This window comes from Crotalus tigris, unplaced genomic scaffold (assembly GCF_016545835.1).
Source record: "Crotalus tigris isolate CLP2741 ecotype Arizona unplaced genomic scaffold, ASM1654583v1 scf7180000020815.588926, whole genome shotgun sequence".
In the NCBI taxonomy this organism is placed as follows: Eukaryota; Metazoa; Chordata; class Lepidosauria; order Squamata; family Viperidae; genus Crotalus; species Crotalus tigris.
In genome coordinates, this window is record NW_024098197.1 from 68,028 (window position 1) to 95,635 (window position 27,608).

At 45.9% G+C, this 27,608-nt stretch overlaps 1 protein-coding gene across 23 annotated transcripts in view; it reads left to right on the top strand.

Moving 5' to 3' along the window:
- GRAMD1B (GRAM domain containing 1B) overlaps nucleotides 1-27,608 on the top strand; it is a 128,190-nt gene that overhangs the window by 50,518 nt on the left and 50,064 nt on the right. For 2 of the 23 annotated variants that reach the window (XM_039368519.1, XM_039368512.1), the window contains one exon: nucleotides 4,850-4,893. The exons of 18 other annotated variants lie outside the window; for them this stretch is intronic. In XM_039368519.1, coding sequence (XP_039224453.1) covers nucleotides 4,850-4,877 — 28 coding nt within the window. In that variant the 3' untranslated portion in view covers nucleotides 4,878-4,893. Of the gene's footprint in view, nucleotides 1-4,849; nucleotides 4,894-10,505; nucleotides 10,920-11,524; nucleotides 11,546-19,158; nucleotides 20,586-27,608 lie in introns of those variants that run through there. 3 more of the 23 variants (XM_039368511.1, XM_039368517.1, XM_039368516.1) reach the window with 3 other exon arrangements.

Genomic DNA, 27,608 nt, shown 5'->3' on the forward strand with positions numbered 1-27,608 from the left:
TTCTGGGAGTTGAAGTCCACGAGTCTTAAAGTGGCCAAGCTTGAGGACCCCTGGGTTAAGGGAATCCCTGCAGTAACATGGTTGTTAAGTGAATCTGGCTTCCCCACGGGTTTTGCTTGACAGAAGGTTGCAAAAGGGGATCACGTGACACTACGACCGTCATAAACATGGATCGGTTGCCAAGTGCCTGGATTTTGATCACATGACCATGGGGATGCTGCAACAGCTGTGTGAAAACACAGTGATAAGACTTTTTTTCCCCATGCTGTTGTAATTTCCAACGGTCACTAAATGAACTGTTGTAAATTGAGGACTACCTGCATTTTGTGAAGACGTATCGTTGGCTCACCGGGACTATATCTGTCCAGCTCAACAAATGGGAAAACAGTAATGTTAGAGGAGAAGCTGTTCTCACAGGGAATCAGATTTTCTCCCCTTATGTTGCTCACTTCCCCTTCATGCTTAGAAACTTGCAAATTCTCCAGCACAAAGTCAAATCTGATAGAAATGTTTGACTTTGGGGACCGTAATCTGATCAAACTGGATAAGCAATTCACGGCAGGTTAGCAACCCAAGTTGAGAATGGGTATTTAGTTGATATTTTAAGTGAAAGTTGGTAGTAAAACTAATTTGGATCTTTATTGTAAAAGGGAAGTAAAGTTTGAATCCCTCCCCAGGTTTTTTTCAACACTTTATTGTCCAAAACTGGGAATTTGAAACTTTGAAACTAATAAATATGGGACCAAGAATGCATCGTTTCTAAATGTGGTTAATCAGGATTGAAAAAAAAAGACACATATGCTTATCTAACTATTTATCTGGAATTATTTATAACTCTCACTGTATTATTTTTATGCTTCGGGAGTCCTATTTCTCAGCCTTATGGAATCCTCAATCTGTGCCACCTCTGACTTGCATCCATTTCCAGTAAATTTATCTGTTCCCTCTTCAGCGTAAAGATGTAGGTGTAGAGAAAGCTTTTTCTGAGAACTCTATGCAAGGCCTGCTAATTTTCTCATGAAATGCTCACACCAAACCAAGATGCATCCTGCAGATGTTATTAAGGGGGCAACTGCAGAGGATAACAAACATGCTAATTTATGGCTTCAGATCTTTGCAGCTGACAGCTCGTGCCTCGTGCTTCTATCCTTTCTCATGAGAAAAGGTGGCCTTGTAATTACCTACTGTTAGAAATGTAACCAAGAGGGAATTGCAACCTTCTTATACAAGTGCTTGCTCTTTTTTTTTTTTTTTTGTCCCAGAGGTGTTTTGAACAATATCAAACACCCCTGTTGCTGAATAGGACTGCCACTGCTTCCATCTTCATCATTTAAGACAGTGGTTCTCAACCTGTGGGTTGGGACCCCATTTGGGGTCGAACGACCATTTCACGGGGGTTGCCAAACAATGCAGTCCGCCATTTTTCCCCCCTTTTCCTTAGCTGTGCTACTCCCTTTTATTCTATTGGCTTTTGAAAGACTCTCTTGAATAGAGTCTAATTCTATTGGCTTTCCAGGGTGTCTCTGCCCTGCTGAGCCCGCCAAAAGCCCTATTCTGCAAACGGTGCTGCACCAGTTGAGTAGTCCTCGACTTCCGACCGGTTGAGTAGTCCTCGACTTACGACTGGTTAGGGGTCGCAGCATTAAAAAGGTTGAGAACCACTGATTTAAGACATTTCAAATTGTATGTGCAGGTTGTCTCACTTTTAAACCTCTCTTCCTCCCTCTGTGACGTGCACAGAACACTTTACTTCAGAAGTCCAAGGGTTGGGAATCGTACACAAACTTTTCTAAATCGTATATTTTTCAATAAGAAAGGAGTCGAAAGCTTAGCTTCATGAAATAGGACTGGAAGTTTTTAAGAAGAGATCGGACAAGCATTTTGTCCAGTCTCCTGCTTGGGCAGGGGATCAGAGTGGAAGATCTCTAAGGTCCCTCCCAACTCTGCTATTCTGTATTCTATGCTCTGTGTTGTATAAGCATCTGTCTGTGACAAATTCTAACATGACTGTTGCAGTGTATCTCGGTTGAGCTTCTGTTTAAGGTTGTGCGGGACCTCTCATTCGATTGCCAAAAAGATGCTTCAGAGAAAGGGGAGCATAACATCTATCAGCTGAACCCTTTTCCTGAGATGGAACATCTGCCTTCTCCAGCTGTAGTACGATTTAGGGAAAGGCTGAGGCTACTTTGAGATGTTTCTGAGAAGGATTACGTTGCCCCCCAAAGCTCTGTTGGGTTTGGAGACCAAAGCGAAAGCCATGCCCCGTGTATCTCAACCTTGGCAACCTGAAGAGGTGTGGACTTCTACTCCCAGCATTCCCAGCCAGCCACAACCCCCTCCCCATGCTGGCTAGGGAATGCTGGGAGCAGAAGTCCACACGTCTTCAAGTTATCAAGGTTGAGAAACGCTGTGTTAGAGAGTCATTCAATGCCCTTAATCCTAAACTTGGGAAATCAGAATATACAACTGTTGTCCTTGACTTACAACAGTTTGTTAGTGACCAGCAGTGGGTCACAGCCGAAGGGTTGGGTTACAACGGCATTGAAAAAAGCGACTTATGGCTGTTTTTCACCCTTACGACCGTTGTAGCGTCCCTGAGATCACGTGATCAAAATTTGGACCACTGGCAACTGGTTCATGTTTATGACGGTCGCCGTGTCCTGGGGTCACGTGATCCCCTTTTAGGACCTACTGACAAGGCAAGTCAAGGGGGGGGAAGCCAGATTCACTTTACAGCTGTGTCACTAACTTCACAACTGTAGGGGTTCACTTAACAACTGGGGCAAAGAAGGTGGTAAAATGGGGCAAAATTCACTTTAAAAAATGTCTCACTTAACAACGGAAATTTTGTGCTCCATTGTGGTTGTAAGTTGAGGACCAGCTGCGATTGCTATTTTCATATAACACGCTATGTCCAAGTGTGCTGTCTTAGTGGGATGGCCTGGCTTATACAACAAGCTAAAATGTGGGCTACATTCTTACAACAGGCTCTTTTGCAAATCCCTAAGGTCATTTTAGCCTCATCGCCTCAGTAACATGAAGAAAAGTGACTTCTGTCTGAACGAGCAGAGGGATCTAGACATGGGGAACGGGCTTGCAAGGCAATTTTCTTCCAAATGAGCAATTCTTCAACGTTGAAGAAAAATAACGTTGCTGCTGGGATCCCCAGGTTGCAGAAACCTGAATTGAGGGGGGGGGGGATTTAAGCCAGAGATTTAATGAAAGGGGTGGATTTGGGGAAGACAAAAAAAAGGGGGGACATTTTTTATGTTTATAAGAGAAAACAAAGCAGTTCAAGGAAGAACGCATGCCGTCTTCTGCAGCCAGGCATCTCCTTTCCCCCCCAGCCCCCCTACCCTCCCCACAAAAGAGTTTTTTTTTTCTTTTTTGCTCTCTGGATCTGTTCTTAAGAGTTGAGCTCCTCCATTTCTGGAGCCCGGCTCTCGTGAGCATCCTCTGATGCACTGCTGGAAAGTAGGACAGGAAGGGGAACTGCAATCCGTGAAGATGGAGAGAAGCCGAATCCCTGCTGGGCAGAAAACCCGGGATGATGAATAGGGCTGGATGAGAGGCCGGGGCTGGCTGGAAAAGGTGGGGCTTCTGCTGCAGAGACCATCCCTCTCCAAAGTTTACCTGAAAGGATGACTTGATCTTTTCAGTGCCCGGGGCAGGCTGGTTGAAGGGAAGGACCAGTTAAGTAGGCTTTATTTTGGGAGGAGGGGAGGGTGAGGTGTGTTGGGTTTTCTCTCCCCCTTCACAGTATGGATGATAAAGATCTCCTGCTGCCATCTCCTCTACTTCTTCCTATTCCTCCTCCTCCTTTCTGCTCCAAGTCCTATTCAGAGCATCTTTGAGTTATGCTTGTCCTTCCCATCTATGTTCTCCTGCATCTTTATGGCTTTTCTCATGACTTTCTGCCCTCCCTCCCTTCTCTCCCTTCCCTTCCCTTCTGCTTCCCCTCCCCTTCTGCTTCTCCCTCCCTCCCTCCCTCCCTCCCTCCCTCCCTTCCTTCCTCCCTTCCTCCCTTCCCTTCTGCTTCCCCTCCCCTTCTGCTTCTTTCCTGCTTCCCTTCCTTCTCCCTCCCTCCCTTCCTTCCTTCCTTCCTTCCCTTCCTTCTGCTTCCCCCCCCTTCTAGCTTTCCTTCCCTTCCTTCCGTCCTTCCTTCCTTCCTTCCTTCCGCCCCTTCCCTTCTTCCCCTCCCCTTCTGCTTCTCCCTCCCTCCCTCCCTCCCTCCCTCCCTCCCTCCCTTCCTTCCTTCCTTCCTTCCTTCCTTCCTTCCTTCCTTCCTTCCTTCCTTCCTATCTACGAGGCCACCTCTCACCTTCCCCCTTCCTATTCCTTCCCTTGCTTTTTGAGCTTTTCCATAGCTAAGCCATGCCTGGTACCGATCCAAGAAGGCCAGGGACTCTTCCGTTTCCTGAAGGCTCTGCGGACGGAGAAGTTGGGAGAACGAGGAGATGCTTCTTCTCCTGCATGTTAGAACTTTGCTCCTCCCCAAGGAAGCCATGAGAAACATCTGTTTGCTGCTGGAACAGTGTCTCTCACGAGGCTCAGCATTTGATTGTAGGAGCCTGTGCTTCCCCCCCCCTCCTTTTACATCATGCAAGGCTTCCTTTCCATGCTTCCTCTTACCCACACCTTATTCTCCACCACGAATGGCCAGACGGATTGCTTCTCCTCCTCCTCCTCTTCCTCCTCCTCCTCCTCCTCCTCCTCCTCCTCCTCCTCCTCCTCCTCCAGCTCTTTATCCATCTGCACAACTCTGTGTCTTTTCCTGAACTGTCACTTCACCTCATGTTTTATTTTTCCCTTCTTTCCCCCTTCCTCCCCGCTCCTGGTTGACTGATAGGCCAAGCAGAAAGTATGGAGACATCTGATGTGGCGACAGCAAAGGTAGGATGGAAATGCTGCCGTCCTCCTTGTGCGTAAGTGGCTTTGCTTGGCAAATTCTTCCTTTTCTTGCATTTCTGAATTCCTCCCTACAGTCTCATCTCCCCCCCCCCCCGGCAATCCCCAAAATATTCTTTGGGGACCAGAAAGTGTGCCATTCTAAACTCAGGGTCTTCCAATAGACCAGTGTTTCCCAAACTTGACAATTTTAAGGCATGAGGACTTCAACTCCCAGAATTCCACAGCCAGCAACGCTGGCTGTGGAATTCTGGGAGTTGAAGTCCACATGCCTTAAAATTGTCAAGTTTGGGAAACACTGCAATAGACCTCAAGAGGGCTGGAGGAATTTCTTCCTATCCCTGACTTTCTGCTCCAACTTCTCCCTTCTGCACCCCACTTGTGCATGTTCCCTTGGAGCACCAAAGAAGTCTTCTTCTGATGCTTGTAGTGGAATGGGGGGGGGGAGCCCCCTGGGATCAGATGTGACCCTGATGAGCCTGGGGTGTAATATCTAGATCCCCCTTGAAAAGGGATTAATGCATACATGAGCAGGGTCCTCAACTTACGACCACAATTGACCCCGGAATTTAATGTTGCTAAGTGAGAAATATATTTGGTGAATCCTGTTTTACGACAATTCCTGCCGCCTTTGTTAAGGGAATCACTGCAGTTGTTAAATGAGTAACATGGTTGTTAAGTGAATCAGGCTTCCCCACTGACTTTGCTCGTCAGAAGGTCACAAAAGGGGATCCCGTGACCCCCGGGGACACGGCAACGGTCGTAAGTATGAACCAGTTGCCGAGCCTCTGAATTTTGATCATGTGATCATGGGGAGGTTGCAAAGGTCACAACTGTGAAAAACGGTCATAAGTCACTTTTTTCAGTGCCTTTGTAACTTTGAATGGTCACTAAATGAACTGTTGTAAGTCGAGGACTACATGTATAGGAAAAGTGGAGGGCCCTGTCCGGTCATTTGTGCTATAAGATTGCTTATCCTTTCCATAATCTATATCTATCTATCTATCTATCTATCTATCTATCTATCTATCTATCTATCTATCTCTTAATTATCTCTTTGACCAAACTAGATGATAGATAGATAGACAGACAGACACAGATAGACAGACAGATGGATGATAGATAAGAGATATAGCTAGCTAGCTAGACAGAAACCTAGATAAAGATAGATAGATAGATAGATAGATAGATAGATAGATAGATAGATAGTTGTTTTCTGAGGTTTTCGCGGGTGTTTGTATGTAGGTCTTTGGTTGTTTGGGTTTTCTCCTGCGTAAAATTGGAAGTGTCTTGGCGACATTTCGACGAAGTCCCATTCGTCATCTTCCGGCTGGTGTTTTCAGCTTCGTTTGCTCCTCGAAACATTGCCAAGACACTTCCAATTTTACGCGGGAGAAAACCCGAACAACCAAAGACCTACATAGATAGATAGATAGATAGATAGATAGATAGATAGATAGATAGATAGATAGATAGATAGATAGATAGATAGATAGATAGATACACAGGTAGACAGATAAGAAATATAGCTAGCTAGCTAGACAGAAATCTAGATAGATAGATAGATAGATAGATAGATAGATAGATAGATAGATAGATAGATAGATAGATACACAGGTAGACGGATGATAGATAAGAAATATAGCTAGCTAGCTAGACAGAAATCTAGATAGATAGATATAATTTTGTATAGGTATATAGATATACTGCATATTGTGTGTGTCTCTGAGTCAGTATTTGACTCCTGACAACTGCCTGCACTTGTCCCTAAAGGTTTCTTGGCGAGATTTTGGAAGTAGTTTGCCGTTGCCTCCTCCTTCTTCCTGGGGCTGAGGGGGGGGGGGACTGCCCCAAGGTCACCCAGGTGGCCTTGTATGTAAAGCAGGGCAAGAACTGACAGTTTCCTGATTTCTAACTTGGTGCCTTAACAGCTAGACCAAACCAATTCTCTCATTCTTGATGGTTTCCGGCTTGTGACAGATACAGTCTCTGGATGTGGCTGTAGATATGTTTAGATTAGGGGTTACTATTTCAGATTTCCTCAGAATTTGTCCTCGTGGGCTGTGTCATTTCCCCTCACCAGCTGACGAACTTTCATTTCCAGATGAATATATATATAGCTTTAATGTTTAGCTTTATTTTGTTTTATTTTTACACTTTCAGACTGACCGTACGCCCCTGGAACTGCCTATCTCCCAAAGCTCAGTGTTGGATGCAGTTTTCAGATTGAAATCCTACCTACCCCAATAGATGTAAAGTTGTTATTTAGAATCCGCATACCACTTAATTGTTCAAAATAGTCGAATGTAGCCTAGAAAGGATTTTCAACATTTTATTATATATATTTTTTTAGCGGAGAAAGGAAAGCAAGAGAATTGAATAACTTGCTGAAAGGTCTTGGCTAAACTGCAGGGTATTTGTTAAGAACACCAGGGGACACAAAGGTACATAAAGTTGATGCTAAAGTGTGGCATGTACTTTGCAGGTGCATATTTTAAATTAAGAGACTCTTTTTTTAAAAAAGAAGTAAGAAAATCTGTGCGGCAGAGAGCCCAGCAGTTACAAAGAGAAGCACATTTGATGCTCTTGAAAATCATACTTTCTCAGGGCATGCTATAAACACAATAGCACATGGATGCACCATTAGAGAACGGAAAACTTTCAGTTCCTGTTCCTCATCCTTTCCTCCCTCCCTTCCATAATTAATGCTTTGAAGCGTCTTTGCTAGCATGGGTTGCATTGTTTCCTTCTTAATTCAATGACTTCCTTCCTTTCTTCCTCCCTCCCTCACCTCCATTTTCTCCCTCCCTCCCTTCTGTCCTCCCTTTCCTTTTCATCGCTCTCCCCTTCCCTTTCTCTCTCCTTTCCTTCTGTCCTCCTTCTCCTTCCCTTTCTCCCTTCCTCTCCTTTCCTTTCTCCCCTTCCTTTTCTCCCTCCCTTCCTTCTGTCCTCCTTTCCTTCCCTCCTTTCTCCCTTCCTCTCCTTCTCTTCTTTCTCCCCTTCCTTTTCTTCTTCCCTCCTCCTACCCTCCCTCCCTCCCTCCCTCTAGTGCCTTCAAATACTTAACTCCGGAGTCTTTCTCCACGTCTCTCCTCCTCACTGTTTAAATACTTTTTTTGTCTCTACAGTATTGCACACGTGCTTGCATCACCTCCCCTTCCCCATAATACATTGCATGCCAAAATGTGTGGATTCATCCCCCCAAGATGCTTATATTGAAACTTGGAAGAAATCCTGGCCTGTGTGTGACAGGTCCTCTTACCCCCCCCCCCAAGAAATCTTCCTTATCCTTTACGTTTTTTTGTTGCTTTTCATGTGCAGAGCTCAACGGGCAAATCAGAGCCGGTGCATAACTATTATTCCAAACAAGCCACGAAAAACGTTTTTTGGTGGCTTGTTTGGAATAATAGTTAGGGGGATGGATTATTAGCTTGTCCCCAAGGAGGGAATCTACTCAACGCTGACTTTTGCTAAATGGCAAACTGAGCTGGGTAAAGGTTTTTGAGTTCCTCAGACTGTCCTGACAAATGATCAGGAGTCTGATGCTGTTCCATGTTTTCCAAGTCACCAATTTTATCATAGGGCTTGTGCTGCAACTTTGTTCCATCAGATGCCCAGGGTAGGAGGGCTTCATTTGGGAAGGGGGGGGGAGAGGGGTGAAAAGGGGGGATAGCAAATGGGAAGCTTCCCCACCCAGCTTTGGGCTGTAGAATAATTGGAAAAGGGTTTTATGTAGCAAATAGACTTTCTTTGGGACCAAAGAACCCATTGCAAGTTAAACACGTGAGGTTTTCAGAAAGAAAGGAGAAATTTCCTGACAGTTAGAACAATTAATCCAGTAGTTCTCAACCTGTGGGTCGGGACCCCATTTGGGGTCGAACGACCATTTCACGGGGGTCGCCAAACCACGCTGTCTGCCATTTTTTTCTCTTTTCCCTAGCTGTCCTACTCCCTCTTATTGGTGGCCACACCCACTTGGGGGTCACCACAACATGGGGAACTGTATTATGGGGTCACGGCATTAGAAAGGTTGAGAACCACTGAATTAATCAGTGGAACGAGTTGCCTCCAGATATTATGGATGCTCCAACACTGGAGGAAGAGATCGGACAGCCATTTGTCTGAGAGGGTGGGGGAGGTAAATTGAATTAGAATAGAATAGAATAGAATAATAATTTTATTGTTACTTTGAATGTACATGAATCGGCATACATTAAAATGAAATTTCTTTGCATTCAGCTCTCAGAGGGTCACCACCTCCACGGAGTTGGAAGGGATCTTGGAGATCTTCTAGTCCAAGAGGTTGGTCTAGAACAGCGGTTCTCAACCTGTGGGTCGGGGCCCCATTTGAGGTCGAACGACCATTTCATGGGGGTCGCCAAACAACGCAGTCTGCCATTTTTCCCCCCTTTTCCGTAGTTGTGCTCCTCCCTTTTATTCTATTGGCTTTCGAAAGCCAATAGAATAGACTCTCTTGAATAGAGAGCCAATAGGAATTGTCCAGGCTGTCTCGGCCCTGCTGAGCCCGCCAAAAGTCCCATTCTGCAAACGGTGCTGCACCAGTTGAGTAGTCCTCGACTTACGACCAGTTGGGGGTCGCGGCATTAAAAAGGTTGAGAACCACTGGTCTAGAGGATCTCCCGAGATCCCTTCCAACTCCTTTAATCTGTTATTTTACCTCCCCCTCGTTTTGTTTTTTTTTTAAAAAATCTCTTTCTGGTTTCCCCCCTCACTGGGCCATTTCTAAAAGGGCCGGCTTAAGGAAAGCGCCTTGCAACAGCCTCTTCCAACGATAAAAACCATCATCCCAACGTCCCCCGTTTTTCTCAGTTATTAATTCCGGGCTAGGGCAGCGAGGCTGCTACAAGGCACCCGCGCACGCGAAAGCCTAGGGCTGGGGGAGTCGGAGGGGGGGGGGGAGGGAGAGGTGTGGCAACCAGCAAGCCAAGGCTGGGGAGGCCGCCCCTCTTCCGAGCACGTGCGAGCAGGCGAGTCCATCAGGCTTTATTTATTAAAGCCCCCTCCTCCTCTTCCCAAGAAAGGGAGGGGGGGGGCGAGGTGGGGGAAGCCCAGCTCCGAGAAGGGAAGCCAGGAGGGCGCTTCTGATCCGGAGCAAAATGCTTGTTTCCCCCCCCCCCCACACCACCACCTCCACCCTTTCCCCGCGCAAGGCTCTTCAGCGCCCAGGCGACCCCCGCCCGTTCCCCATTTGCCCAGGGCTCCAGCCTCCCCCCCCCGCGTCCCTCCCCCCCTCCAGGGAAACATCGCAGCCGGGCAGAGGATGCAAAAGCGCCGCCTGCGCTGCGCCCGCCCGTCCCGATCCAAGCCGGGGGGGGGGGACCCACAGGTGCGCCAGCCGCAGCCCAGCCCCAGCGCATCTAGCGCGCATCTCCGGGCTCCCCACGGAACCCAGCCGGCCAGGCTACCCCCTCCGCCTCCTCCCTCCTTCCCCGCCCGCTTTGGATACCGGGGCTCCCGTGCGCTGCCGGGACGGAGGCCGGGCCAGCTCGGCCGCGGCTGCTGCTGCCTCTTCCGCCGGCTGCCTCTGCCGCGGCCGGGCGCCTTTAAAGGGCGGGCCTTGGGCGGGCGCGCTGGCCGGCCGGCTGGCCGGGTGAGTGGGCAGGCCGGCGGCGCTGCGCCGGGGCGCCCCGAGGCGAGGAGGAGGAAGAGGCGCAGAAGCGGCGGCGGCGTCCCTCCCGTTCCCGCGGACCGCGCCATGGCCTGATCCCCGCCGCCGCCTCCTCGCTGGCCTGCCCGGGCTGCCCGCGCCCCGCCAAGTCCGCGCCCGCCCGCCCTCCACGCCTGCGCCCCGCCGGCCTCTCCTGGCCCGGCTACCCCGGGGCGGCGCGCATCTCCGGCGGCGGCGGCGGCGGCGGCAACAGCAGCCTCCGCTTGCCCGGCCTGGTCCAGTATGTCTTGGGAGCCGCTCCGCCGGCGTCGTCCGGGGCTGGCCAAGGAGCCGGGCAGCGCCTGCTCGTGACGGTCCTGATGAAAGGCTTCAAGCTCGCCTGGTAAAGGCGCCGGGGAGGGGAAGGGGGAGGGAGGGAGGGAGGGGGCGCCTTGCCCCCCCCCGCCCGCCGCCCGCATTAGCAGCGAGGGGGGGGGCGCCCCTGCAGGGTTGGGGGAGGAGGGAGGAGAGCTTCACCGCAGGATGGGGAGGGAGGCAGGGAGGCGGGGGCGCCAGGTTGGGCATGGATGCTCCTCCGGCTGGACCAGGTCTGCGGAAGGGATGCTGGCGCAGTGGCGCGCCTCGCCTCCCTCCTCCTCCTCCTCCTCCTCCTGCTCCTTCTCCTCTTCCTCCGCTTCTTCTTGAAGCCTCGGCTTGATGCTTGCCACACCTCTCTTGCCTTGCCCCCCCTCCCCCACTTCCACCGCCCCCTCCCCCACCCCATCCCTGGGCCCTTTCGGGAGGTGCTAGACTGGCGGCTCCACTGCCAGGCTCTGCCGCCTCCCCCGGTGGCGACCCTCTCCACGCCCCCTCCCCTCCCCTCCTCCCCCCCCCCGCCTGGGGGAAAAGTTGCGAAGCGGTCCGGCGCCTTCTTTGATGCCTCGGAAGCCTTGCGGATGCCCTGCCTGCCTTGGAGAGATCCCCAAGGCGCTGCACCGGAGAGATCCTCCGCCTTGCGCGGCGCGCTGGGTCGGGTACACCTTGGAGTTGGGGAAATCGGGGGGGGGTGGGTTAGGGCCGGGTTGCGCCGGTGGGTACCGGGCCGGATAGGAGCAGCAGCAATGTGGACGGTACTTGCTTTGTAGTTGTTTCTCTCTGGATGTTGTGCTATGGGAAGCTTTTTCTTTTTTTAAAAGAGAAAGGTGGTTTCCCCCCCCCCCAAAAAAAAACTTCGTAATTGCTGTTCTGGGTCCTTTGCTATTTTTTTTTTCCTGCTTGCATAAGTTGGCAGAATCCTTTCCTATTCTCTCCCCTCCCCATTTCATTTTCTGAACCCCCCTGCCCCCCCCCAGAAGTCCTGATATGACCTAATGTAATAATTTCCCTGATTGCTTTAGAATGAGACTGGCAGGGCTCTACTTCTCTTTCTCTTCCACTCCCTCCCCTTCCCTCCCCGCCAACATTTTCTGAATCTGCCCCAAATTCCATTGGCATGTTGCAAAAGATGAGTGGGTTCACCCTTGGCGGGCATTGCGTAAACACCCCGTTGTTGCAAGTTACTGCTTGGGTTGATTGTGTTTCTGTTGTGAAGGGTACAGTGATGACAACCTTTTGGGGGGGGGAATCAATACAATCTTCTTAGCCCCATTAAAGTATGGACTACAGACCTGTGCTGTATCCGTGTCCCCCGCCTTTGTATTATACAAGTCGTAATTTAGATGATGGCACCATTATCAGTAGAAACCCGAAAATTCATTGGACTGTAAGATGAGTTTATTGAGACAGAGAGGACTAACTAAAATGTGAATAGCATTGCATATTTGTGTCGGTGAATTGGAACACGGTTAAGTGAGATACTCCTATCATAGGAGGCAGGGATTTGAAAGAAGAACGCTGTTAAAATGACTCCAGAGTGTTATTTGCAAATCCTTCCTGCTTATATGAAAAGGTTACTGAAAGAGTTGAGAGGGATCTTTTTCTTTGGAATCTGGTTTCAAACTAGGCATCTTGAAATGGACCGGTGAGGTTGAAATTTATTGGGCCTTTAAAATTGGTGACCTAGAATTAGAATTTCATGCTCTCTGCCTTTGCAGACATAGATGCATTGATGATGTACTAGAACAGGGGTAGGCAACCTTGGCTCTTTTATGACTCGTGGACTTCAATTCCCAGAATTCCTGAGCCAGCAGTGCTGGCTCAGGAATTTTGGGAGTTGAAGTCCACGAGTCATAAAAGAGCCAAGGTTGCCTACCCCTGTACTAGAAGAACAAAATGCAGGCCTTTGGAATATGTCCTGATGCAACTTTTCAGGGTGAAAAAGGGATGCTTTTAAAACAAACACATGTGCACACACGTATACAGAGACACACAGACACGCATGCACGGACAGGTAGACAGACAGACACACATCCGGATGAATGAAGCATTAGATATTGCTTGGGAATCAGAAAAACTTCTGGACAAACAAGGCTTTTGTTAACACTCCAAGTGCTCCTGTTTTGTGTTGGACTTGCAACCCTGCTCATTTAAAAAAAAAAAAAATCACTTGATTATATAATAACCTCATTTGCTCACATCCAAACCTGTATTGGAAGGGATTAGGATTGTGGAACGGTTGGGATTTAATTCCCCTTTCATCCGATCAGGGGTGATAAGGAGACTGGGGAGGAACAGAACACTTGCAAGGCAGAATTTATGGATTTGTGGTCAAGGTTCAAAGCGAGAAAGAGAAAGAAAGAAAGAACAATTTTGTATCTGCTGACAACAAATCTTACTTGAAGAATGCTAGAGGGCACTGTATTACTACTTAAGCCTATTCACAGCAGATATTTGGGTCTTCTGTGTCTCATAAAGCAAAGCAAATCTCTCCTTTCCCCCATCTTTCTAGAACTAGAATCCCAAAAGTTAAATTTCAGGTTAGGTTTCACCCTTTACTGACTTGAATTTTCCCTTCTCACAAACACATGTCCTGAATAAGTACCGGCATATTTAAAGATACTTACTGTCCTTTCTGATTGATGGCAGGAAATGAAGAATGCAGTAATTGAATTCTCCCAGGATTTGCTTGGGAAGCTTGATTGAAATAGACTCATCCTTGCTCTTGGGGATCTAGTCTGGGGATGGAAAAAGAGGAAAGTGTGTGTGTGTGTGTGTGTGTGTGTGTACACCAGAATAATTCCTAGTGACTTTTGAAAGCTTTTGTTGGATCAGGATGTCTCAAAGGTTGAAATACAATTATATGTGATCATTTATTTTGTTTTTGTTTTGTTTTTTTAATGAAAAGAGGGTTAGTAATATGTGTGCAGAACTCACTGGAAAGATAAATTTGAGACATCCCTAGGTTTGTTTATCATGTTTAGTCACCGTTTTATATATTAGATACTTTTTTAGTATAGCGTGGTTATTTTGGAGATTATTGCTTTTGCTGTACGCTGCCTATATAGGCATTAAATAATTTTTAAAAAAACACCCCCCCCAACTATTTCACAGTTTAGCTTATCTCATCAAAAGCTGTGAATGTAAAATAATTTTACATATGTTACCCTGAACTTCAGGGAATCTCAGACCATGAATTGCAGTTAAAAAGAGTATCAATTTTTTGTTTCTTTCTAAAGGATTATAAAGTGATACTTTTAATTTAATTTTGATTACTATGGTATCTTTTTTCCCCAGCCTGTCAGTTTAAAAACAATTGCTTGTTACTATCTAGTTAGAGATTGTCACAGCAAGTAAAAAAAAAAAAAAGCTTGGGAAAAATGAATTATAAGGGACAAAGCTTCTTCCTACCTTTTAAAACTAAAATAGATGACAGGGAAACATCAGTTTTTCAGTTTAACCTGATTCTGCTTTGTGGTGATTAGTGGTAATTTACTTCTAATTCCTGGTTCTTGTTTGTGTGTAGCTTCCTGCATGAAGCTTCTGTAGTAAATTACAAAAATTCTAAACTCATAAGCCGAACCTCCCTATTTTTGATATTAGAAATCCTTCCAGAGTTTAATAACTTGACTTGAGTGATCCAGTGTAGACTGCATTTACACATCCTAACAGGCTGTCACAGTTTCTTTAGTTTTTGGTTTAGTGTATTGTGTGAACACATTGGTTGTGCTTAGAAAAACATGGTTGCCTTGTTGTGCAAACTTAGCCAACTGTGACTCGTGTCAGAATAGAATAGAATAGAACAGAACAGAACAGAACAGAATAGAATAGAATAGAACTGGAAGGGACCTTGGAGGTCTTCTAGTCCAGCCCCCTTCTCAAACAGGACAACCTACACCATCTCAAAGTACCCTCTGGTGCTTTGGGAAATAAATATATATATACATTGCTTACTGGTGTACACCGCTTAGAGAGTGCTTGCACTTAAAGCGGTATATAAGTCTCATAAATAAAAAAATAAATCTCAGACAAGTGATTGTCCAGTCTCTTCTTAAAAACCTCCAGTGATGGAGCATCCATGACTTCTGGTGGCAAGCTGTTCCACTGGTTAATTGTTCTCCTTAATTCCAAGTTGCTTCTCTTTTTGATCAGTTTCCAACCATTATTTCTTGTCCTGCCCTCTGGTGCTTTGGGAAATAAATTGACCCCCTCTTCTTTGGGGCGGCCCTTCAAATGCTGGAATACCACTATCATATCACCCCTATTTCTTCTTTTCTTTAGACACTAGCTCAGCGGTTCTCAACCTATGGGTCGCAACCCCATTTGGGGTCGATTGACCATTTCACGGGGGTCGCCAAGCAAGGCTGTCCGCCATTTTTTTCCCCCTTTTCAGGTGGGTGCCTTACCTCCCTTGGGCTGGGCCAGCTGGTGGCCCAGCCGGTGGTCGGCCTGCTCCATCTCTGCTGCTTGCCAGCTAAGCCTCATCCGGTGCAGGGGGTGGCACCACGCATGCACGGCGCTCCTGGGCAGGGAAAGTCCTCAACTTACGACCGGTTGGGTAGTCCTCGACTTACGACTGGTTTAGTCCTCGACTTACGACCGGTTTAGTCCTCGACTTACAACCAGTTGGGGGTCGCGGCATTAAAAAGGTTGAGAACCACTGCACTAGCCAAACCCAAGTCCTGCAGCTGTTCTTCATATATTTTAGTCTCCAGGCCTTTGGATCATCTTAGTTGCTCTTCATGGAAACAGTTTGATTATGAAAAGACAGATCAGGAATCTTCAATTTTCAGCCCTAAAAAGATCATAATAGATTATAGAGGGGGTTGGATATGGCACATTACTTTACTTAGCACACAGAAATATTTTTCAAATATTTATCAAATGCCTCTTATATATTGAAACCTAGTTATCCCATTGATTCTGGACAATCTAAATCTAACCTAAAAATGATTAGATTTCAGTTGCTGTTTAGAAGAACCAAACCCCTGGAGATTAGTGAAGCAATTATAGGCTGCAAAATTTGCTCAAGCAAGGGATAAATTTAATCTTAAATCACAGGTCTCCTTCTTAATCCCACTGCCTGTTCAGTGATCTTTAGCAGAATTAATGTGCGAACTGTGATCCAATATCTAGAGCATAAGGCTTCAATTTTGGAAGGAGTTAGAACAGTTCATAATGCAATCCATAGTGAATGTCACCCCTTGCTTTCTTTCCAGAGTGAATTGAATAGCGACCTTTGTCTTGGTTTATTGATTTAAAAACAATAATTAAAGAGAGCAGAAATCTCTGATTGCCCTGATTGGGATAAGCACCATCCATATTAAAAATAATCTACTGGTCTGCATTAAACAGGGGGCATCTTGGGGAAAAGAAATTCCTAATTACTGAAATTGACTAACTCTTGACTAATTGGGCAAAAGAGAAGGAATAACCCCACATGACTCCTGTTGGGGATTCCTGCCTGGAGAGTAGAGTTTTTTTTTTTTTAATGAACTGTCACCATTGGTGCTCATATAAGTCTCTTTATTTCTTTCCCATTGCTGATCTAAAAGAACTTTCATTGTCCTCAGATGCCCTCAAAACTCTTTCTGATCTCAGGTCCAATGCAAATTGTATTTGCTCTAGTGAAATGGATGTAGGCTGGTGGATTTTTTTTTCTCTCCCTCAGCTTTGAGATTCGAAACTTGTTCACAGTCCTCATCAAACACTGTTGGATGGATTTAAAGACTGTCGTTTAAAGTTCTCTGGTTCCTCTTCCAACTCAGATAATGTGTCCTTCTTAATCAGAGGAGTCCTTAACTCCTCCTTAATGTGTCCATCCTTAATAGGATATGAGGATTAAGTTGCTCTATAGCAGGGGTGTCCAAACTTGATAACTTTAAGACCTGTGGAGTTAAAGACCCCAAGTCTTAAAGTTGCCAAGGTTGGACACCTCTGCAAGTTTATAGGTTAGTGTCTCTCATCAGATTCAATTCCAGAAAAGGTGCTTTGGATCATTCTTGACAGCAGCCCTTTAAAGCAGCCCTGTCTGTCTTTGGAATCCCATTGGGCAGCTGTGCAATCCTGGGAAAAGATGCCAACACTTTAAAGAGCTGCACCCGGATTACATCTCTACTGAAACATCTTTTCTAAATTATTTCCGAAGGCTCTTTTGTGGACAAACTGCATTAGTTTCAGACACTTAATAAAACAATATTTATTTTCCTCCAGAGATTGGGAAGTCTGGCCTTTTACTGTATTTCTGTGGCAACGTTGTACGATTGTTTTCCCTGCGGCTGTTCTGATTCTACTGTAAAAATGATATATGATAATATTCCATAATTAAATGTTTCTTCTCATGGCCACAGAAGCTTCACATTGAAATGCAGAACATTTCAACCTGCAATAAAGTAGGCGTTAACTTGTCAGCCTAGGAGAAAACAAGGATAAAGTTTAGCTGTCTGTCATGATGGAAACCTCCAAGTGATCAAATCTATCCCCCCAAAGGTTGCAAGAGGATTTGAAGCTTTACATAATGCTCAACTGAGCCTATCATGGGAAAAAAAAACCAGGTAGGTAGGTATGTAGGTAAGCAGATAGGTAGGTGGATGGATGGATGGATAGATGGAAGGACAGACACATAAACACACAGGCATATTTTTAAAATATGCTCATTTGTGGTGGAATCTCCAGCTAGAATGGAGGGAGGTGTTAAGAAGGGGGCAAGCTTAGAGTCCTTGCACTGGAGAAAGTAGCAAAAGCCTGACCACCCCCAGAATCCCCAAAGCTTTACCTGACCCTTCCAAAAAACTGTAATCAGTCTGGTGAGATTCTGGTAACATAGGTGATCAGTAATAAAGCTTCTGTTTGAGTATTCACAAGCGGTCCTGGTTGCTTGTACCTGATATCTTTGCCTGATCTTTTGATTCCAGTTCTTGGAAAACGAGCTTCTGTCTTGTTAGCAAGAGAGAATTTGTTAGCAAGTTCTCTTTTTGTGAAATCCTGATATATTCCTCCCATTATTAGAGAGGTACAGTGGAATAACGTAAGATAATTGCCTGCAAAAGTCTTGACCTGGATTCCATAACTGAAATTTCCTGGAGATATTATACAGTATATTTTCTTGAACAGAAATATCCACCCTTCCCTGAACTTTCAGGTAGAACTTCACAGGATTCTACTCGTTCAAACAAATAGGGGAAAACATTTACTAGTGCAGCTCCCTTTCATGACCTTTCATGAACTGAGTTGGGAGCAGAGATGTTTCCCCTCTAAGGTAGACATAGGTATCTACCTTTGTGAATCTGCATCTTGGCTTTCTTCCTTATGCTATCAGGATCAAGATGTTGAACTAGTTGGGTGAAGAAATTGCAAAGCTTGGCCTACATTTTTCATTTTGTCCTGGCTATGCTCTGTGATCCTTTGCAAAGCTTTAAGTCTTCCTGTATTGATGCTCTCTGAGCTTGGTTGTTTTCTTGCAGATATTTCATTACCCAAATAAAACTAGGGAGCATCATCAGTCCTAGCAGAGAGTGGAGTTTGCTCTCATTCTAGCACTGATGGTGTTCTCTAGTTTGGGTAATGAAATATCTGCAAGAAAGCAACCAAGCTTAGAGATCACCAAGGACCCCTCATTTCATCCCAGAGCTACAGATATTTTCTGTTATTAATTATCAATCAGAATAGAGCTGGATGGGACCTTGGTGGTCTTCTAATCCAACCCCCTGCTCAAGCAGGAGACCCTATACCATTTCAGGCAAGTGGCTGTCCAGTCTCTTCTTAAAACCTCCAGTGTTGGAGCATCCACAATGTCTGAAGGCAAAGCTTTTCCCACTGGTTACTGTCAGGAAGTTTCTCCTTAATTCCAGGTTGCTTCTCTCCTTGGTTAGTTTCCATCCATTGTTTCTTGTCTTGCCTTCTTGTTTCTTGTCTTGCTGCTTCCCGCATTGCTGATCAGATCTGTGGGAAGCTGAATGAAGCCTGGATTGTTCATAGCTGTTGACATCACACTGGTGGCCTTGATAAGATGCTTCTGCCATCCCTGCTCAGTCAAACGGAAATCCGTTCCTACAAATTCTAGAAACTTCCACTCTGGCAGTTCTTAAGTAAAGATGTCTCTGGATTGCCGGCTGGATTCTTTTAGTACAAGAATCCTTGATTCCTTTATCACCCTTGTGGTAGCAGAAAGGGAAAAGAGGTGAGCACTGGACTGAAACACCAAGTTGCCCGATCCTCATGGGATTTAGCTGACGTGCCCATGTTGCGTTTCGAGGTTTCTTAGACCACAGAAAGAGGTTTGGAAGGCCAGAAAAGCTGTTTAAATTGGCAGTTTTCAGTTGTGGCTGAGAGCAACATGGCAGTTGAAGATTTAGCACCCCATAGGCGTCCTTTGGTTGCTATTTCTTCTCAGCTTGTCCGTTTTTTTCTTCTTCTACAGAGGAGAAAGTACAACCATTTTTTTTACCGAATTTGGGTCAATCTGGGACAGGAAACCCTCCCCTTAACCAACCGATGAACTGCTTCTATGAATACAGTAAGCAGGGCATTTGATTTTACTTATTTCCAGAGGTGGGGAACTATGGCTCCTTTATGAACTGGTGGATTTCAACTCCCAGAATTCCCGAGGCAGCCATTCTGGGAGTTGCAAGTCCACAATAGTTCCCCACTCCTGATTTAGGCCTCAGTTGAGACACCCCGGTTGAGTTCACGCAAAAGGATCATCAGAGATTCTGGAAAGTTGTCGTTTTTCTTGCGCAGATGGTGTGGTAGGGTAGGCATTGGGATAATTCCACACTACGTCATGTCTCTGTTAGTAGGAACCTGGCTTATTTAGGGATCTTGGTTTGTTGTCTCCTTTCTCGTCCATGCTTGCAAAACTAAGCCTGTGCATTTGCAATGATTTCCAGTAGGTTTCCAAGTGTAATTCAGAGTGCTAGTTTTGAACTCTTAATGCCTTGAGTTGTGGCCAACACCGGGCTCACCTGAAGCAACCAAATCGTTTTGAAGATACAGTATAAATTTATTAGCGTGCAAACAATAAGACAGAGCTAAGCAGTGCTAATCAAAAGCAATGCCAGAGTTTATAAATCTTTGCCCCCCCACTACATTACAAAGACAAGGCTAAGGCAGAGACAGGATAAGTGATAACATGATATTGGAATGTTTTTGATAAGGCCATCTGGGGGCCTTCTTTTGAAATACTAGGTCAGCGTGCTACCCTTACTATCTTTCAAATATGGAGAGGGAATATCAACAATTTGATTTACTGAGTCACGGGTTCCTGGCTGATTCTTGTTCCACTCACCACTCAAGGTCAATTAGGCTTGAGTGGTTGTGCATATCTTCTTACAAGGGCATGTTAAGCAGTTCTCAGGCTTGGAGGGACATCTGAAGGTCTATTCTGAATCTATTCTGATGGCAGAAGAAGGTCTCAGAGACATGTCCACTACCCTTGACACCCACATGTCTCCAAGACCACCACCTGCAATCAGAATAGGTCATTTCTGGGATGTTCTTTCCAGCAGGAACTTGTGGTGGCTCTCAGGTTCAACAAGGGAGGAGCTAAGGACCAACAACAAAACTCAGTTTACCAGTTAGGACACCAGTTGTGTGGGAGAGCCTCCCTTGGAAATTAGATTATTCCCTCCACTTTTTTTTTTTATTAGATGTGCAGAAGTTGGAAAAAACCAGTCTTCTTCCAGGAGCGTTAGAGGTAATGCTGGTGGCGGCTTTATTCATTTGCTCTTTCTAAATTGAATTTATGGATTATATATTACCATCAGTCTTGTAATGTTGTGGGCTTTTTAACGTGTTGTTTTGTTTTTAAAATACTCTTTATTTTAAAAGAGTACCAAATATAAGCAACGTAGCACGATAACAAAATTAAGCAATCCGTAAAAATAGAAATGATACAAAAAGTGGAAAAAAGAGAAATGGATACTGTACTTTCTGGCGTATAAGATGACTTTCTAAAGCGTTGAAATCGGCACCGAAGTCGGGGGTCGTCTTATACGCCGAGTCGTCTTATATGCCGGAAATTATGGTAGTTTCCAGCATATAAGACGACTTTCTAGGCATGCAACTCGGCGCCGAAGTCGGGGGTCGTCTTATACACCAGGTCGCCCTATACGCCGGAAAATACAGTACATCTTTCTTATACGTTAAACATAGGAATAACCTTGGTTTACAAATATTACTAAGTAATGTTATAACAAAATACAACGTTTTACTATAAACTCACCTGTGTCAAATATTTTGCTATATATTTTTATTTGTTGGCAATGCAGACTGGAGGAAGGATGTTAGAATTTTGCAGCCCCAAGTTTGATACAGGCATGCAAATAAATAAATTAATAAAATGACTCCTTCCTTGATTCTTTTATTAGAAGCAACCGAGAAACTGAAAGTTTAGCGGAAAACGGTTCTAAAATTTCAAACACCTTGGTCTATGAAGGCCTAACTGAAGAAATACGGCTTAAAGGGTATAAATTGTTAAAGTCTAGTTCATGAAAGTGGTTCTAAAAATTTGCTAGGGTTTAGGATACCACTTCATTCTTAAGAAGCTTCCCCCCCTTTTTTTTAAAAGAAAAACTTATGTTTATTAAATGCTCTTGCCTCAAAAAGTAGATGTTTTTTCAGCTTTTTTTTTTTGGATGTCTGCATTTGTGCCTGGGTGCGCGTGCTTCTGTTTTGTACAATTCTAAAGATACGCTGGAGTGACTTACTCAGCAGTTTGTAGCACTACTATAAGCATTTTTTCCTGTCCTCCCCCTCCTCCCCACCCATCTATCTGGACACAAAACTGCACATGGTTGCAGAAATTCCGTGGGCCTTGCAGAACCCATATTATTTTTTTCTCTTCGGCGAGTGCCAAAACAACATGCATTCGAAGGCAGGAGAACATCCCTTCCAATGTTCAACTTTGCCATTTGAAAAGGCCGTTCTGTGAAGATTCTCCTGCAATGAAAAACGGGCAAAATAATTTGCAGCCGCTTCGTGCAATCCATGCACAAATATTACATTTCCATGCTGAGGGGGAAAAAAAAATAACGATTCTGTGGTGCAATTTGGCTAGGAGCCCAGCCCCCCCCCTCTCTGGAGAACGGTGATTTGCTGCGCTTTGGGCCTAGGTATATACTCTAGTTAGTTTTTTGACAGTTGGCAAGATTCCTTCATGTTTATGGAGGAGGGTGCCGTCTTCTCTGATTATTCATCCATGGAGGGAGATGGATGTTTAGCATCTTCTGTCAAGGAGCACACTGTCCAGAACGTGTAAAGCGTGCTGGAGAGTAGAACAGCATAATGAATGAAGGTTGGAAGGACAGGAGATTTTGAGAGGTGGCTCAAAGCACCTTTTGCAAACGTTCACCCACTTTCTGTGTCGGTGGCACCCATCGTGGCCTTGCCGTTCAATCCCCCTCGAAAAAAGCTTTCCAACTAAGCTGCAGAGTGGCAAATGTGGTTTGTGCACTCAACTTTCAGCATTCAAAGCTGGTTTGATCTAGTGGTTAAAGCACTAGGTTAGAAGTTGGAAACAGTGAGTTCCAGTCCCGCCATAGCCATGAAAGCCACCTGGGTGACTTTGAGCCAGTCCCTCTTTCTCAGCCCAATCCACCTCACAAAGTTGTTGTTGTGGGGGAAATGGGAGGAGGAAGGAGTGTTAGGTATATAGTCTGGGTACAAATAAATAAATAAAAAATGTATCAGATGAACAAATGGGGCAGATGGAAAGTCACTGAAGGAATGTGGCCGACCTGGAAAGTTAAGCAACCCTGCTCACTACGTTTGGATTCGTTCACCAACCCAAATTAAGTTGGAAGAAGAGTGCCATGGGTGTTTTAGGTAGTAGTTCCTAGTCCTCTGTGAGGACAGATTGTGGTTCTGGTCCTTCGTGGCATCTGTCCACATTTAATCCAGAGACGGTTTTCCTTCAAAGGCATCAGGAAGGCAGTATTAACCTGGAGCCAGGAGAATATTCCACCATAGTGTTTGCTGGAGGACTTCCTAGCTGAGAACCCATCCCTCACATTTCCGAAACTCAAAGAGATGACGGCTAACGGGAGACAGGTTAATTTCACGCAAAGAGTCACAAGTCCAAAAATCATTCTGATTTAGCGTACGCCAAATATTTGGGATTAAAGTCGTCAGAAAGAGGGTGAATCTTTTCACATGGGGGGGGGGAAACTGTTCTGGAATGAAAACATTTGCGGCTGGGAGTGTGTGGTGCCTGTAAGGACAAAAGGTGTTATGGTAACAATGTGTGACTTAAATGTGTTAAATTGGGCATACCTGTAAGAAAGAGGGAGGTTTAATCGTTGCAAACTTCTATCTGGTCCCGCGGATGGATCCCTGGAGGAGAAGGATGTTATACAGCAGTGATGGCAAACCTTTTAGAGATTGAGTGCCCCAAAACTGGCCCCGCCCCCACTCCACCCCCCCTGCCCTGCCCCCATTTTGCCCCCCATCCCCTGCCCTGCCTGCCCACAGGACCACTCACCACCTCCAGGGCCCGCCGCGGATCGCCCAGGCAGCCCAGCAGCTCTATGCCGGCCACACCCTCTGCCCACGCCCTGCAGCATCAACTGCATGATGGGGTGTGAGAGCAGAGTCTTGTCTACACTGCCTGGCTGCCATGTCCTTGGCTGCGCTGCTCCGCGTGGGCCACGTTCGAGGGCGACTCTCCTTCAGGGGGTCTGCTGGAGAGGAGGGGGTCGTGGGGGGAGGCGAGGCTGGGGCAACGGCACGTGTGCCCACAGAGAGGGCTCCGAGTGCCGCCTCTGGCACCCGTGCCATAGGTTCGCCACCACTGTTATACAGGACGTCCTCAACTTACAACAGTCCATTTAGTGATTGTTCATATTTATGACGGTTGCTGTGTCTTGGGGTCATGTGTTCACCATTTGTGAACTTGTGACAAGCGAAATCAATAGGGAAGCCAGGTTTTCTTAAAAACCGTGACTGCAGTGATTCACTTAATAACTGTGGCAAGAAAAGTCGTAAAACAGGGGCAAAATACACTTAACTGTCTCACTTAGCAACAGAAAGTTAATTGAGCCCAAACTTTCTGTTGCTAAGTGAGACACTTAAGTGTATTTTGCCCCCGTTTTACGACTTTGCTGGAGGACAATTGTGGTGATACGTTGGGGACTGGCTATGTGAAGCCTGCATCGTTAAAGAGAACTAATCAGTTTCTTGTGTCTTGCCTGCTTGCAAGAGGTAGCTGACCTTTGCTTAATCCTAGATTATGTTCTTAACCAGGAAGGGGCCCTGTTGCTGCATTGCACTTAAGATGTCAATAGTTCGCTTGTTGCAGATGGACTCCTTTCTTTTTTGTTTTTCTTAGCACCCCAGATGCCCAGTTTTATTCCCTCTCTTTCGTGACCACCCCATAAAGCCAGGAATCAGGGTTTGTATATTGTACTGCCCTTATATCTATAAGGGTTAAGGGCAGGGTTCGTTTTTTTTTGTTTAAAAAAAGTTTTGTTGAATGATGAGGAAGGCCACTTTCAGCATCCATGATAAGCAATGATCTTTTATGATCTTCAGAGCAACAAAGATGATCAGGGGACTGGAGGCTAAAACATATAAAGAACGGTTGCTGGAATTGGGTATGTCTAGTTTAAGGAAGAGAAGGACGAGGGGGGACATGATAGCAATGTTCCAATATCTCAGTGGCTGCCACAAAGAAGAGGGAGTCAAGCTATTCTCCAAGGTGCCTGAAGGCAGGACAAGAAGCAACGGATGAAAACTAATCAAAGAGAGAAGCAACCTAGAACAAAGGAGAAACTTCACAACAGTGAGGACAATTAACCAGTGCAACAACCTGCCTCCAGAAGCTGTGAATGCTCCAACACTGGAAGTTTTAAAGAAGAGACTGGACAGCTATTTGTCTGAAATGGTATAGGTTTCCTACCTGAGCAGCGGGTTGGACTAGATGACCTCCAAGGTCCCTTCCAACTCTATGATGACGATGATGATGATAGATAGATCATTTTTTCCTTGGGGAAAAAAGCCCCTCCTGTCTAATGTGTAGAATATTCATTTGCTGAATTTTTTTCCTGCTGTGAAAAGCAATGATCTTTGGCAACTGTAAAGAGAAATAAGCAATGGTGAGTCTTTTTACCATTGCTCTAAAAGAAATACCAACAAGAGAAGTTATTATTTCTCTACTTCGTAGTAGGTCCAATCCTTGCTGGGCATAACATGTTGATACGAAACACATGTTGCACTTTGTTCGTTTTTCTTCCAAATTAATTAACAAGTTTATACTTCATTAATAAGTCATCCATGGCCAGTATGTTGCATCTCCAGGATTCCGAATGATCTGGGCTGGCTGATAATTTTGGTTGAGATTTCAATGCACCCTGAAAGAAGTTTGATTTGATAAAATGTATTCCAGGGAAATGGGACCCATTGAACTGAGCTGACAGGTGGCGCAGTGGTGGGAAGGCAGTATTGCAGGCTGACTCTGCCTACTGCCAGTAGTTCGATCCTGATGGGGCTCAAGGTTGACTCAGCCTTCCACCCTTCCCAGGTCGGTAAAATGAGGACCCACATTGTTGGGGGACAAATATGCTGACTCTGTAAACCGCTTAGAGAGGGCTGTAAAGCACTATGAAGTAGTATCTAAGCCTAAGTGCTATTGCTATCCTCCCTCCCTCCCTCCCTCCCTCCCTCCCTCCCTCCCTCCCTCCATGATGACGCAGTGGTGGGAAGGCAGTATTCCAGACTAACTCTGCCTACTGCCAGCAGTTCGATCCTGACCAGCTCAAGGTTGACTCAGCCTTCCCAGGTCAGTAAAATGAGGACCAAGGTTGCTGGAGACAGTAGGCTGACTCTGTAAACTGCTTAGAGAGGGCTGTAAAGCATTGTGAAGTGGTATATAAGTCTAAGTGCTAAGTGCTGTTGCTATTTTGTTAGACTCCATTCCTTGCATCCTTTGAGTTATAGTGTTTTCTGTTTGAAACTGACGAATTGGAGAACTTTTGAGTTTTAATCGCTTCCAGATAATTAGAGGGGGCAAACGGTGGTGGAAGTAACCTCCGAATTCTCCTTTTGAGGAAAAGGGTGTTTCTTCCTGCTTCTGGAATCCCTGGTTGCTGAATTGAGATGGCATGGCATCTAGACTTTTTGAAGCTGAATGCAAAGAAAAGTCCCAGGTTCCTCCCTGCTCTCCTAAGAGTCAGGAGAAGTAGAACATCCTAACCCAGTGGTTCTCAACCTTTTTAATGCCACGACCCCCAACCGGTCGTAAGTCGAGGACTACTCAACCGGTCGTGAGTCGAGGACTACTCAACTGGTGCAGCACCGTTTGCAGAATGGGACTTTTGGCGGGCTCAGCAGGGCAGAGACAGCCTGGACAATTCCTGCTGGCTTTTGAAAGCCAATAGAATTAGACTCTATTCAAGAGAGTCTATTCTATTGGCTTTCAAAAGCCAATAGAATAAAAGGGAGTAGCACAGCTAAGGAAAAGGGGAAAAAAATGGCGGACTGCGTTGTTTGGCGACCCCCGTGAAATGGTCGTTCGACCCCAAATGGGGTCCTGACCCACAGGTTGAGAACCACTGTCCTAACCTCATTTCTGTGAGATGTAGCTGCATTCAACTAATGACACCTCTTCCCCAGTGCAACCTTTAACTTTCTTATTCCTGTGTTATACAAAGTCCCTGGTTAATGAGAGATTCCCCCATCTTGAGGACAAACAAGCTGAGAATTAGTCTCAAGAAAAACTTCAGATTAGTTAGTGCTGGACTAGTAATTGGTCCTAAGACCTCAAAAAGCATCCTGGTTTTTAAGGCAGCACTTTTGTTTATTGCAAGGTTGAAAAAAGACCTGAAAAGAGGAACAGGTTACCAAATCAGGAGCCACTGTGGAGAAGGCTCACCTTTGCAATGAACAAGAGTCCCATATTTGGCCTAATGATTATGGCACCAGGCTAAAAAACGGGAGGTGGTGAGTTCTAGTCCTGCCTTAGCCATGAAAGCTGGCTAAGTGAACTTGGGCCAATTATTCGGAGACCACGTTTCTACTTCTACTTCAGCCATGAAAGCTGGCTGGGTGACTTTGGACCAATCCACCAGGAGACCACGAGTTTGTCCCACCTTAGGCCTGAAAGCCAGCCGGTGACTTGGGGCCAGTCCTTGTCTCTCTTGACCCAACCCTCCTCACAGGATTGTTGTTATGGGAGAAAATAAGAGGAGAAAGGTGTGTTGGATATGTTCGCTACCTGGAGTTAGTTGGGAAAATAATAAAGGCGAGATACAAATAAACTTGGAGTTGATTTACTGGGTGGCTGGCCATCCTGGTATTTCTTCATTTTTCCATGCCACGGATGACTTCAGTCCACTTTCTCCTAAGCCAGGGCTAGGCAACCTTGGCTCTTTTATGACTCGTGGACTTCAACTCCCAGAATTCCTGAGCCAGCCATGCTGAGGGGAAAGGGAGAGGTTTCCAAGCTGAGCCATGCTGGCTCAGGAATTCTGGGAGTTGAAGTCCATGAGTCACAAAAGAGCCAAGGTTGCCTACCCCTGTCCTAAGCCAACCTCCCCACCCCCAAGCTAAAGAATGTCAGCCTCACCTCAGAAAAAAAAAAAGCTGTGAGCCCCTGAGGATTTGGGCAGCTCTCTTGGGTGACCCAATATTTGAGACCTCTCCCGTTGCAAGGTGAAGGTTTTTCAATGAAACATTGAGATGCACTAGTTGGGTCTACATGGGATGGGACTGTAAATGAAAGGCT